The 14,126-nt window shown below is 42.4% G+C and overlaps 1 protein-coding gene across 1 annotated transcript in view; it reads right to left on the bottom strand.

The window, feature by feature from the left end:
- The window catches only part of ncmap (non-compact myelin associated protein), a 44,376-nt gene that overhangs the window by 13,031 nt on the left and 17,219 nt on the right, over window positions 1-14,126 (bottom strand). Inside the window, exon 2 of the mRNA XM_072247106.1 lies at window positions 5,436-5,525. Within this exon, the coding sequence (XP_072103207.1) occupies window positions 5,436-5,514 (79 nt within the window). The 5' untranslated portion in view covers window positions 5,515-5,525. The remainder of the gene's footprint in view (window positions 1-5,435; window positions 5,526-14,126) is intronic.

Genomic DNA, 14,126 nt, shown 5'->3' on the forward strand with positions numbered 1-14,126 from the left:
TTGAAGGAGGAAAGTAATTATTGAAAGAGGTCAAACACAGAATTAGATCAAAGGAAAGGCTTGTAGCCAATGACAGCAGTCTGAGGAATGTAAAAATTTCAAAGTTCTGGACTGGAGGATGAAGGCCTTGAAAATGGAAAGTAGAGGGAAAGAGAGAGTAAGTCTGCGAAAGGCTTTAAAACAGACTATAAATGCTTCTGTTGATCTGCAAAAAGACTTGCTGAAGTTATTGAGTGTTTGTTACTGACTGAGACAGAAATTTTATTGGGGAATAATAAAAAGGCAGAAAAGTTTTTTAAAAAACACACTCAAAACACACTCAGGAACTCAGCAAGTCAGGCAGCATCTAAAGGGAAGAATAAGCAATCAACATTTCAGGCTGAAACCTTCATTATGACCCGAAAGGAAATTAAAGCAATATTTTATGATTCTCCTTACAGACTATAAGAGAAGACATCCTGTGATACTGGAAAAATGATATGTCGAGAACAGGGGCTTCCAACCTGAGGCTCACAAACCCCTTCTGTTAATGGTAAGGCTCCTTGGCATAAAAAAGGTTGGGAAATCCCTGGTCTAGAGTGAATGTGTACTCAATGAAATTAGCATTAGTAAGGGTCAATATTGGGGAAGTTAACTGGATTTAAAGATCACAGATCCCAAGAAGCTGATGATCTGTATTTCACAGTTTCGAGGGGAGGTAGGTATGAACGTAGTGTATGCGTTGTTTATTATCTTCCAAATTTCCATGACTCAGGGTGGCGTAGTGGTTCGCACAACGCTTTACAGTACAGGTGACCAGGGTTCAATTCTCACCACTGCCTGTAAGGAGATTGTACGTTCTGTGTGGATTTCCTCCAGATTCTCTGGTTTCCTCTCACAGTCCAAAGACGTACCGGTTGCTAGGTTAATTAGTCATTGTGAATTGTCCCGTGATTAGGCTAGGATTAAATCAGGGGATTGCTAGGCAACACAGCTCAAAAGACCGGTTTCCTGTCATTGTCGGACATGACAGAGAACCGCCACCACCAACTATTCGGGACAGAGATAAGATTTGTGCACCCAGAGAGTTGTGAATCTTTGGAACACTCCACCCAGGAGTATGAGGAAACGGAGTATATGCAAGGTAAACATCTAACCACTAAGCTATGAAGGAATCAGAGAGATCAGATACTACAGGAAAGTGATGCCTATCCATGATCTTATTGAATAGCAGAGTGGGCTGGAGTTCAAAGTTCAAAGTGCATTTATTATCAAAGTATATATACTACATACGACCTTCAGATCTTCTTGCAGGCAGCCACAAAACAAAGAAACCCAGCAGAACTCGTGAAAAACGCCACACCACAAAGATAGACAAACATCCAACGTGCGAAAAAGGAAGAGTAAATCGGGCAAACAGTAAAATAAAACGAACAATCCACAGAACATAAACTGCAGAGTAAGCCCACAGTCATGAAGTCAGGTACGGAGCTGAAGTGAATAAAGCCTCTTGGAGTAATAATTTGAACATCTGTCCATTCTTCCCTCGCGGCCTCGATGCCTTAATCTTTTTAATCTATCGTGGTGCTTAAATCAGCCAAACGTCAGTTCGTTATCCACTCTCAGGCCCAGGTCCCACTACTTCAATCCGACCCAAAGCTTCAGTCCGGCCCCGAGTCCGCTCCAGCAATGCCCACCACAGCCATGCCCACAGCCTGGAGACTCCAGTTCACCAGATCCTCCAGGGTACGACAAAAGGCCAGGTGGGACAGGCAGTTTGAAAGCACACTTCCCAATGAGAAATTGCAGGCTGCAGATTGCAGTGATCATAGTCTCGAGAAAGAATTGTTCGTGGTCTTGTTAGCTGCCTGTAAAGCATCGCCGTGGCATACCAGCAGCGTTTTCCGCTGGAGTGCTGGAGAGGGAGGAAGAATGGACTGGTCCTGTTTCTTGTTTTGTGTTAATTAAACAACTTGGGGTTTCCTGGGAGAAAAATCAAGCCTTCCATTCACAGTGCCAATTATAGGGGACCTCAGGGCAAAGCATCAATGGAAGACACACTAGCAAAGACAATAGTAATCTAACAACGTAGATTCTTAATCTGCATGACAAAAAATAGCCCAATTGAATCAACTCAGGGGTGAAAACCAACATAAACATTGTAGGAAAGAATCTCTTCAACATGTCTAAAATAAGGGAGTGGCTCCCCCTAGGTTTTGTGGAATACATTAAAACAAGTTTTGAATACCATTCTACATAATCCCATTTATATAAGAAAGATGTAAGTAATAAGGTCAATTTAATTCGGTAATGTCACTGACTCTCACAGTTACCTAGACTACGTATATCATTTCCCACCCTGTTACTTATGAAAATGCCATCCACTCCTCTCAATTCCTCCATCTCCACCGCATCTGCTCTTAGGGTGAGGCTCTTCATTCCAGGACGATGAAGATGTTCTCCTTGTTCAAAGAAAGGGACTTCCCTTCCTCCACCATTAATACTGCCCTCAACCGCACCTCTTCCATTTTGCACATGCCTGCCCACGTCCCATCCAACTGCCACCCCACCAGGGACAGGGTTCCTTTTGTCCCTGCCTACCACCCCACCAGTCTCTGCATCCAGCACATAATTCTCTGTAACTTCCACCATCTCCAACAGGATCCCACCACCAACACATCTTCCCCCCCCAACTTATTGTTTTCCGGAGGGATCACTCCCTATGTTCCTTGTCCATATGTCCCTCCCCACTGATACCCCTCTTGGCACATCCTTGCAAGCGGAACAAGTGCTACACCTGCCTCTACAGCTCCTCCCTCACTACCATCCAGGGCACCAAACAGTCCATCCAGGTGAGGCGATATTTCACCCGTAAGTTCTTTGGGGTCATCTACAGTATCCTGTACTCTTGGTGTGGCCTCCTATATATTGGTAAGACCCGATTATAGATTGCAAGACCGCTTCAACGACCACCTATCCTCTGTCCAACAGAAAAAGTGTGATCTCCCAGTGGCTACCCATTTTAGTTCTATTCTAACATGTCAGTCCATGGCCTCCTCTACTGTCACGATGAGGCCACACTCAGGTTGGAGGAGCAACACCTTATATTCTGTCTGGGGGGCCTCCAACCTGTTGGGATGAACATCGATTTCTCAAACTTCCAGTAATGCCCTCACCCTCTCCTTTACCATTTCCCATTCCCATTTCCCTCTCTCACCTTATCTCCTTACCTGCCCATCAGGTCCCTCTGTTGCTCCTCCCTCTTCTTTTCTTTCTTCCATGTGGGGTCTTCTGTCCTCTCCTATCAGATTCCCCCCTTCTCTAGCCTGTATCTCTTTCACCAATCAACTTCCCAGCTCCTTACTTCACCTATCACTTTGTGTTTCTTCTTCCCCTCACCCCACCTTCTTACTCTGACTCCTCATCATTTTTTCTCCAGTCCTGATGAAGAGTCTTGGCCTGAAACGTCGACCGTACTCTTTTCCTTAGATGCTGCCTGGCCTGCTGAGTTCTTCCAGCATTTTGTGTGTGTTACATAATCCCCTCAACCATTCGTAGCCCTTTTTCTGCCTCTGATCTTTGTGATCTTTTGAGGTTTTTTTTTTTACTATCCATTTACTGAGAAGATTTTCTTTCATATCAAAGGTGCACTTCATTCCTTTCACGGATATAGTTTCTGGGAATTCTGTGACAATCACTACTGAATGAACACTTCCCTTATTCAGGTAAAACAGCCGCTTTCACCATGAAGGGTTTTTTGTTAAGAAATTGGCACTTACACAAGATCTACTACATCTATTATTTCTCTTAGATATTTTTTATGTTATCTCACACCCTCCCTCAAATTCCACTTTGCTATCCTACAGGCAACATTTTGTTGAAATTTATTTACTGAAAGTGGGTTACATTGACAAAGAGAGCTTTGATTTACCAACCCTAATACCTGTTAGAAGGTCCCAGTGAGCTGCTCTATTGTACCATGTAGAGAAAGGCATAAAGACCACAAGACATAGGAGCAGAATTAGGCCATTCAGCCCATTGAGACAGTTCCACCATTTCAACACGGCTGACTTATATTCCTTCTCAACCCCATTCTCCTGCCTTCTCCCCATAACCGTGGATACTCTGACTAATCAAGAACCTATCAACCTCCACTTTAAATATACTCAAAGACTTCGCCTCCACAGCCACCTGTGGCAAGGAATTCCACAGATTCACCACTCTTTGGATAAAGACATTCTCTTTCAATGCTGTTCTAAAGGAATCTCTTATTCCAAGGGTGCGCTCTCTGGTCCTAGACTCTCCCACTTTTGGAAACATCCTTTCCACATCCACTCTACCGAGACCTGTCAGTATTGAGTACGTTTCAATGAGATCTTCTAACCTCTAGTGAGCACAGAGCCCTCAAACGTTTAGAGCCCTGAAATGCTCCTCATACATTAATCTTTTCATTCCTGGACTCATCCTTGTAAACCTCCTCTGGACTCTATCTAATGTCGGCATATCCTTTCTTAGATATGGGGCCCAAAGCTGCTCGCAATACTACAAATTATGATCCAAATAATGCCTCATGTAACTCTAGCATTGCATCCTTATTTTTATATTCTAGTCCTCTTGAAATGACGAATAAGGGGTAGACCATTTAGAACGGAGTTGATGAAAAACTTTTTCACACAGAGGGTTGTGGTTCTGTGGAATGCTCTGCCTCAGAAGGCAGTGGAGGCCAATTCTTTGGATTCTTTCAAAAAAGAGTTAGATAGAGCTCTTAAAGATAGCGGAGTGAAGGGATATGGGGAGACGGCAGGAAAAGGGTACTGATTGTGGATGATCAGCCATGTTCACAGTGAATGGTGGTGCTGGCTCGAAGGGCTGAATGGCCTATTCCTGCACCTATTGTCTGTTGTCTTACTACTGACTCAACCTACAAGTAAACCATTTGGGAATCCTGCACTAGGACTCCCAAGTCCCTTTGCACCTCTGATTTCTGAATTTTCTCTCCACTTAGAAAATAGCCTACATCTTTATTCCTTCTACCAAAGTACAACACCATACACTTCCCAACACTGTATTCCATCTGCCATTTCTTTGCCTATTCTCCTAATCTGCCCAAGTCCTTCTGGAGACTCCCTGCTTCCTCAACATTACGAGCCTCTCCACCTATTTTTGGATCATCTGCAGATTTGGCTATAAAGCACACCTCTTAGCACAGTATAGCATAGTAAACTTTTGGTTTGTTTGACCCACTTCTATATTAGCGGAGCAAATAATCACTTCATAGGAGTCACCTTCATGCTATACACTCTTACCCTCTCCTCCCTGCCTTCACCCCGCATATCAGGTGCATTTCAAATTTCAACTACTTCTACCTGAAAGCATGTGGTTAACAGCCTGCACTGTAGATTCAGCAAACCAGTTCATAGCGGGGAAAAAATTAAAATTGTATTAAAAATCCTTACTCTGATAAAGAATTTCTTGAGGCGATCTTGTTGGTAATGTTGTGTTGACATTCTCGTCTGTCGCAGTACTAGTTTCCATAATGAGGACTACTGGCAAAGGGGAAAATAAAAGATTAAAATTATTAGAGAAGGAATTCAGTTCTCAGAAGCAACATACAATCAAGGTGGAATTAGGCGGCAGGTAAACTGCTAATTTATCTCAGAATTCCGATGACATGAGGAAGTGCAACAATAAAATGACTCATCAGAATAGCTTGGACTCAATAACATGGTGAGCCCTTCCCCCCCACCCCCTCACCACTTCTCTCCCCAGTTTCCATAATGTCAAGATGCAATGGAAGTCCTGCCCCTGACATCCTTTGAGTTCAAAAGTTCAAAATACATATATTATCGAAGTATGTTTACGATATACAACTATAACACCCACTTTGCCTAGTGGCATGATCTCGAGGGTGGCACCCCCTACCCGGCCAAACTTTAGCACTCTTGTTTGGGTGGATGCTGCGTGTTGTGTCCCCTGTGTAACATCAGTACCCAGAAATAACAATCAGTCCTCAATGTGCGGTTAAACGATTAAGATTTTATATTTAAGTATGGGGTTAGTAGACAAGCAAAAGAAAAGGAAAACAAATAAAAGGCGCCAATGATCTCATAAACATGTCCAGTGCACAAACATTGGAGCTCACGGATTCCCTTTCGCTGATCTTCCTTCGCTCGTCGTCCGCCCCTGGGCTCCCGCCCCGAGCCCAGGCCCAACTGTCCCCTTAAGCCACGTCTTCTCTCTTCATCCTCCTCGCGCCTTCTTCCCCAAGCCCGCGCAGACTAACAGCTTTCACACAGACAGGAAGAATAACATCTATCCCAATTGGTTAGCAAATGAATACAAGTCCCGTTATCACTAATTACAACCCAAACATGCTGCTACAGAGAACATCCCTTACTCAGCAGTTAACAGTACAGAGAAGCCATTTTGTCAGCCTTACCAATTAACATTACGATGAGTATTACTGAGAACCCTACACAACCTTGAGATTCATCTCCTGACAGGCAGACACAAAACAAAGCAAATAGAGCCGATTTTTTAAAAAGGCCGCCAAGCACCCACTTTGCAGAACAAAAGCAAATCACGCAACCAACAAAAGCAAACAAACAGCTGAAGGTCAAGAAAGTGAGTCTGCAGTCGTGAAGCCAGTCATCACTGCAGCTGATCCATAGCCGGTTAGTTGTAGGCCACAGCCTCAGTTCAGCACAGAGACAAGTAAACCTCATGGTGCAGAAAGCTGAACCAGCCTGTTCCTTACCTCCGGCCCCGACATCTGAACTTTTCAATCTGGCCCGGCACTTAAATCATCCAAACCTTGGATCATTCCTCTCTCTCTCTCTCAGACCTGGGCCCTGCTGCTTCGCAAAGCTGTCAGGCCCAGACCCCAAAGCCTCTACTCAGCCCTTTTGGGTACCAAATTCAACCAATTCAACCTGGCGTTTAAATCAATTAAACCTAGGTCGTTCCTTGCTCTTGGAACCAAACCTGTGCCCCTTCGATACGCTCTAGGGCCTGGGCCCAATGGCGTGCCGCAACTGTCCTGCACCTTTGAGGCATCAGTTCACACGCAAAAATACCAGGACGGCCAAGCGGTTCAAAAGCCCAACTCCAAAAGTGAAGTTACAGGCTATGAATTGCAGTGATTGTCTACCAGAAAAAAGCACGATTCATAAAGTAGTTAGTACTTTTGTTTGCTATGGCAGCAAATCGCTGTGCTTCACCATCGCCATCTTAAACCAGGGTCAAGCTTTACCAAGTTGCTTTGGATCTGTGTGAAAGGATGCAAGGCTGGGGTTGACATCTGTTCGGATGGAAAACAAGGAAACACACAGCAAATCCCAACAACCTCTTCCACAAACGCAGCAGAGTTAATACCATCATTGCCTTGACCCAGCAGAAAACACAGAGCTTCATAGCTACAGCATATCAGGTGCTTTAGCATCCAAGACATCATGATCTCAATACTGACTATGTGTAGTGTGTGTGTAGCTACATCTCTTGATAGTTAAAGTAAAATATTAGATTATTTATCTTAGGACTTTTTCTTGGCGGATTTAAGGAGACACACATAAAGACCAACATGGACCTAGCCAATAACTACAACACATATTGAGGCCCTCTGACTATATGATATGAATGAGGTCCTGTACAATGGACTCATTACTCATGCAGAAATCCGATGGCATTCCAGTGCATTCCTGTGTTCCACCCCTACAATTCCCTGGTCTCCACCTTGACTGCCATTGCAAACCTACCATTAAACAGACTCCTCGATCATGGATTTCCTCTCCCACCCTGACCATCAATCCAACCCAGCTTGCAGCCTATACAACGCTGTATCTGCATAAGTAATAAATAAATAAATATTGAAGCAGACTGAAAGTCAACTTTGAGTCGTCGGTCAGCTTTGAGCAGAAGTCAACTTTGAGTAGGATCAGCGCAGTAATGGGTCAGAAAGCGAAAGTGAACTGACAAGGTAGCAAACTGGATAATGCAATCGATCAGTTCAGATTTGCTTCTTCCTCACTGGTGGAGAAAGAATGCTTTTTAAAAAAAGTGTCCAACCAATACCAGCAGCAAGGTGTGAAAAAATCTATTCTATTTTCTGAAACTTAATTCGGAAAGGAAAGTCTTCCAGGAACTGCTTTGGGTAATTGTTTCATCATATCAGAGAAATGAAATCGGGTCTGATCATTGGATCTGCCAAATCATCTTTGCTTTGTGATTGCCTACTTTCAAACATAACCTGCTTTTCCAGTCCAGCTATTTAAAAAAAAATGCTCATCGTTTCCTTCTATGCACCCTTTGATTCTATTTATTTCCCATTTAATGATATACAGTATTACTTAAATAGGACATCGATGACGTTAAAACAAACGCTGATCACATGCAGTCCCAACCAAAATGTTGGTGCAATTGAGAGGTGGAATCTTTCATCACAGAGCTACATGAACCCAAGAGGCAGAAACTGTGGTTTCTGTGGCAGAACTTATCCTTACTGTACCATTACTCATACCATTTACTCTAGGGGAATTAAGGGTTAAGGGGAAAAGGCAGGAACTGTAGGAAGGATGTGGAAGCATTGGAAAGGGTACAGAGGAGATGTACCAGGATGCTGCCTGGTTTAGAGAGTATGCATTATGATCAGAGATTAGGGGAACTAGGGCTTTACTCTTTGGTGAGAAGGAGGATGAGAGGGGACATGATAGAGGAGTACAAGATAATAAGAGGAATAGATAGAGTGGATAGCCAGCGCCTCTTCCCCAGGGCACCACTGCTCAATCCAAGAGGACATGGCTTTAAGGTAAGGGGTGGGAAGTTCAAGGGGGATGTTAGAGGAAGTTTTTTTTACTCAGAGAGTGGTTGGTGCGTGGAATGCACTGCCTGAGTCAGTGGTGGAGGCAGATACACTAGTGAAGTTTAAGAGACTACTAGACAGGTATATGGAGGAATTTAAGTGTGGGGGGTTATATGGGAGGCAGGGTTTGAGGGTCGGCACAACATTGTGGACCGAAGGGCCTGTAATGTGCTGTTCTATTCTATGTTCTAGGTGGAGATGAGTCCATGGCCAGATCAGTCATGATCTTATTGAATGGTGGAGCAGGCTCGATGGGCCAGATGGCCTACTCCTGCTCCTATTTCTTATATTCTTATATTCATTCTTTTCTTCAGGACCCATATTTGGGCAGAAGATTAAAGACTTCAAAGTTTAACTCTTTCTTTTTCTCATTGCCATTATTTTCCCTGTAGCAGAGCCACTGTCTTGGAAAGGATGAGTAGTCCCGCGGTCTCACTCAGTTGCTGCTCCCAGGTTCTGTTGGTATTCCTGCGTCTAATCGGTTGTTCCCGTCTCTTCAAGGTGCGGCTGCCACGCCTTCGCTCCCGGGTCGAATCGTCCGCAACTCCTGGGTCGAGTTGGCGCCAGTGACCCCCGTGACAAAGAAAGCCTGCCGTTGCCTCGTACTTGGATCCAGTCCTCTGAGAGCACACATGGTGACATATGTGCTTATTATTTCCCACCATTGTGCTTAAAACCCAATCTCAGTCCACGTCCATAAAAATGTCAGTATGCATGCTCTTTAACCGATCTCCTGATCACCTTTAGTCCTACAGTTCTGCTTTTGAAACAGGCACCCCCTGCTCCTCCACCAGTGCTGAAAAAGGGTCTCTGAAGCATTTGACTAGTTACTCTCTCCACAGATGCTGTTTGACTGCTTAGATTCTTCCAGTATTTCTGCTTTGTGTCTTTGGACATCCGCATGTTTCTTTTATTTATTATACAATTGCAATGACAATAATATTAATAAAATTTATACTTACGAATTTTTTTTTTAATAAGCCCACCCCTTCCAACAAATGAGTGTACACTCAGTGACACAAATGGTATCTAATAAAATGGCCTCTGTACGTACATTTGTGGTACTTTGCTGCTGTAGCCCATCCACTCCAAGGTTCAACGCATTGTGCTTTCAGAGATGCGCTTCTCGGCACCACTGTTGTAACTCGTGGTGATTTGAGTTATTGTCGCCTTCCCGTCGTCTTGAACTAGTCTGGACATTCTCCTCTATACCCCCCCCCCCATTAACAAAGCATTTTTGCCCACAAAATTGTCGCACACTGCCTAATTTTGTTTGTTTTTCGCACCATTCTCTGTAAACTCTAGAGACTGTTCTGCATGAAAATCCCAGGAGATCAGCAGTTTCTGAGATCCTCAAACCACCCCGTCTGGCACCAACCATCATTCCACAGTCCCTTACATCATATTTCTTCCCCATTATGACATTTGGTCTGAGCAACTGAACCTCTTGAACATGTTGGCGTGTTTTTATGCATTATGTTTCTGCCACCTGATTGGCTGATTAGATATTTGCATTAATGAGCAGGTGTACCTCATAAAGTAGCCACCAAGTGTATAAGTTCTGTCACTTCAGAGTCTCTGTGGCGTAAGTCTCTGAGTCTCCAGGTAAAACACATGGAGAATTGGCAGAGAAATAAATTTTCCACCCAATTTCTAAAGGCACTTAAATATGTCTGCAGGCTACCAAGCCAACATATACAATGTTTACGTTGCTCAATTCCAACAGTAGACATTCCAGACCCAGTAGTAATTGAACAACGCACCATGACGTCGTGCATCATATTATAATTTTAAATTGCTAAATAATCCCAAAACTACTTATTGCTCAATTGAGAAAATCTTATCTGAAACCACTCTGAAAATATAACCCAGGTTTTACTGGGCTGGGCATACAAGGCAAAATCACATATACTGTAAATTAGTCCTGTGTGACAATGTCACTTGAAGAGAAATCCTACAAAAAGTAGTGGATACGGCTCGGTCTATCACTATAAAGCCTTCCCCAGGACTGACCACATCTACTTAGACTGTTGGCTCAGGAAAGCAGCATCCAACATCAGGAACTCTCACACCCAAGACACGCTCTCTGCTCACTGATGCCATCAGGAAGAAGGTACAGGAGCCTCAGGACTCACACCACCAGGTTTAGGGACAGCTATTACCCCTCAACCATCAGGCTCATGAACCACAAGGGTTACTTCACTCAACTTCACTTGCCACATCATTGCAATGTTCCCATAACCTATCAACTGATTTTCAAGGATTCTTCATCTCATGTTCTCGGTATTAATTGGTTATTTATTTGTTATTATTATTATTATTATTTCCTTTTGCATTTGCACAGTTTATTGTCTTCTGCACACTGGTTGTATGCCCTGATGGGTGTGGTCTTTCACTGACTCTATTATGGCCATTAGACTTATTGAGTATGCCCACAAGAAAATGAATTTCAGAGCTATATATGGTGACGTATATGTACTTTGATAGTAAACTTACTTTGAATTTTGAAGTCAACAGAAATGTTTTACATGAGAATGAAAATGCTGATAATAATGCTGATTTCTTTTCATTGGATTAATGATTCAAATCAAATGGTTTAAATAGTTCAATTTAATATCAGAGAATGTATAAACTCTCACTCTTCACAGGCATCCACAAATATCAGAGAATGTATATGGTATACAACCTGAAATTCTTACTCTTCAGACATCCCTGAATATCAGAGAATGTATACAGTATACAACCTGAAATTCTTACTCTTCACAGACATCCACGAATATCAGTGAATGTATACAGTATCATCATCATCAGGTGCCATGCCCGGTTTGAGCTTTGACTGCCATGGCCCACACACTCCTGTTTCGGGTCAAGTGGATCAATTCATTGGTATTCATTTCCAGTTCTCTGGCTGCTGTCTCCATCATCATTTGTCTTTGTCTTCCTCTTGCTTTCTTCCCTTCAATCTTTCCCATAATTACCATGCATTCTAACTCCTCTTTCCTAATCACATGTCCAATGAAGTTACGTTGCCTTTTCATGATCTCATACATTATTTCTCTTTTTGTATTTGCTCTGTTCATGACATCCTCGTTAGATATTCGTTTTGTCCATGATATTCTTTGCATCCTCATCAAAAACCACATCTGTTTTGCTTCAGTTCATTTCCTCATGTTACTAGATATTGTCTAACATTCTGAGCCATATAACATAACTGGATAAACATAACATTTCAGTACTCTGAGGCAGGTTGTCATGCCTAGTTTAGTATTGGTCAGTATACTCTTCATTCTCGTAAAGGTGTCTTTTGCCATCCCTATTCTTCTTTTGATGTCCACGTCGCACCTGCCATCTGATGTCACCCAGCTTCCTAAGTAACAAAAGTTCTGTACTTGTTTTATTTCTTCCCTGTTTATTCTCAGCCTGCAGATAGGATTCTCCTTCTTTTTGGATATCACCATACATTCTGTCTTTTTGCAATTGATTGATAGACCCATTTTTGCACTTTCTTCACCAAATATATCAATTAAGTTTTGTAGTTCTTCCTCCGTACTTGCAATTAACACAGTGTCATCTGCATACCTGAAATTATTGATGTTTTCACTGCCAACTTTGATTCCCAAGATGTTGCTTATTTTTTGTAATATTGTTTCACTGTACACATTAAATAAATCAGGGGAGAAAACACACCCTTGTCTAATGCCTCTCTTGATTTTTGTAAACTGACTCACTTCTCCATTTATTCTTACCTCAGTAGTTTGTTCCCAGTACAGATTTCTGATTAGGTGGAGGTCTTTTGAATCTAGATCTAGAGTTTCCTGTAATAATTCAAATAACTTATTGTGCTTCACTTTATCAAATGCTTTTGTGTAGTCGATAAAACAAACAAATCTTTTTGCACTTGAATAGCTTGTTCTGATAGTATCCTTAACATCAATATTGCGTTTCTTGTACCTTTGTCTTTCACAAAACCACATTGTTCTTTACCTGTTTCAGCTTGTATCTTACTTTCAGCTCTTGTCATCAAAATTCTTAGAAGTATCTTGGTGATATGACTCATTAAACTTATGATCCTATGTAATTCACATTCTATTGCAACACACATAAAAGTTGCTGGTGAATGCAGAAGGCCAGGCAGCATCTCTAGGAAGAGATGCAGTCGATATTTCAGGCCGAGACCCTTTGTCAGGACTAACTGAAGGAAGAGTGAGTAAGGGAGTAAAGGATGCTGCCTAGAGATGCTGCCTGGCCTGCTGTGTTCACCAGTAACTTTTATGTGTGTTGCTTGAATTTCCAGCATCTGCAGAATTCCTGTTGTTCACATTCTATTGCTCCAGGTTTCTTAGGAAGAGTGATAAATACTGATTTTTTCATCTCTTCCAGTATTATTCCAGTCTCATAATTGTCATTGATTAAATCAGTAAGTTTTTCAATTTCATAATCTTCAAGGGCGATAATTTCTTCTATTACTAATTCATCAGGACCTGCTGCCTTTCCTTTCTTCATCTTATTTATTGCATTACGAACTTCAGATTTTAAGATACTTGGACCTTCAACGTTTTTCTTAATTTCTGTTTTTTTGCCTTGATTGTCTTCAAACAATTCTTGAATATACTCAGTCCATCTGTTCATAATCTCATCTTTTTCCATGATAACAGTACTGTCCTTTGCTTTCAAACATCCACCTGAAGAACAGAGGAGCTTTTCAGGTTGTATACAGTATACAACTAGAAATTCTTACTCTTCACAGAGACATTGCATGTGGATATGCTGTACTTGATTTGATTGGATTTATAGATAAAATATAAATGGAAGGAAGGAAAGTATTCCATTTTTCTGGCATAGACTTTGCCCATTAGTTGGCATCAGATCCATCTTAAACCACAGGTCCTGCTCTATCATTGTTAACAAAGTCCTTGACCACTGCTTCGTGGCTCTTACCCCTTCTCCTCTAGGACAGAACAAGGATAGAGTTCCCCAGGTCCTCACCTACCACCCCACCAGCCTGCACACTGAACAGATTCCACCTCTGCAAATCCCATCTTCTTCAGAGCAATTCCTTTGCTTCCCTAAACGCCAGTGGCGAGACAAGCGTTTGATGGTGATCAAAGAGATTCCACTATGAGACACATCTCTCTCTCTCCTCAGAACATAGAACAGTACAGCACAGGAACACGCCCTTTGGCACACAATGTTGTGCCGAACCAATTAAACTAGCAATCAAGTGGCTAACTAAACTAATCCCTTCTGTCTATACAGTGTCCAAATCCTTGCATTTTCCTCACAAGTATCA

The sequence above is a fragment of the Mobula birostris genome, chromosome 30 (genome assembly GCF_030028105.1).
Source record: "Mobula birostris isolate sMobBir1 chromosome 30, sMobBir1.hap1, whole genome shotgun sequence".
NCBI lineage: Eukaryota > Metazoa > Chordata > Chondrichthyes > Myliobatiformes > Myliobatidae > Mobula > Mobula birostris.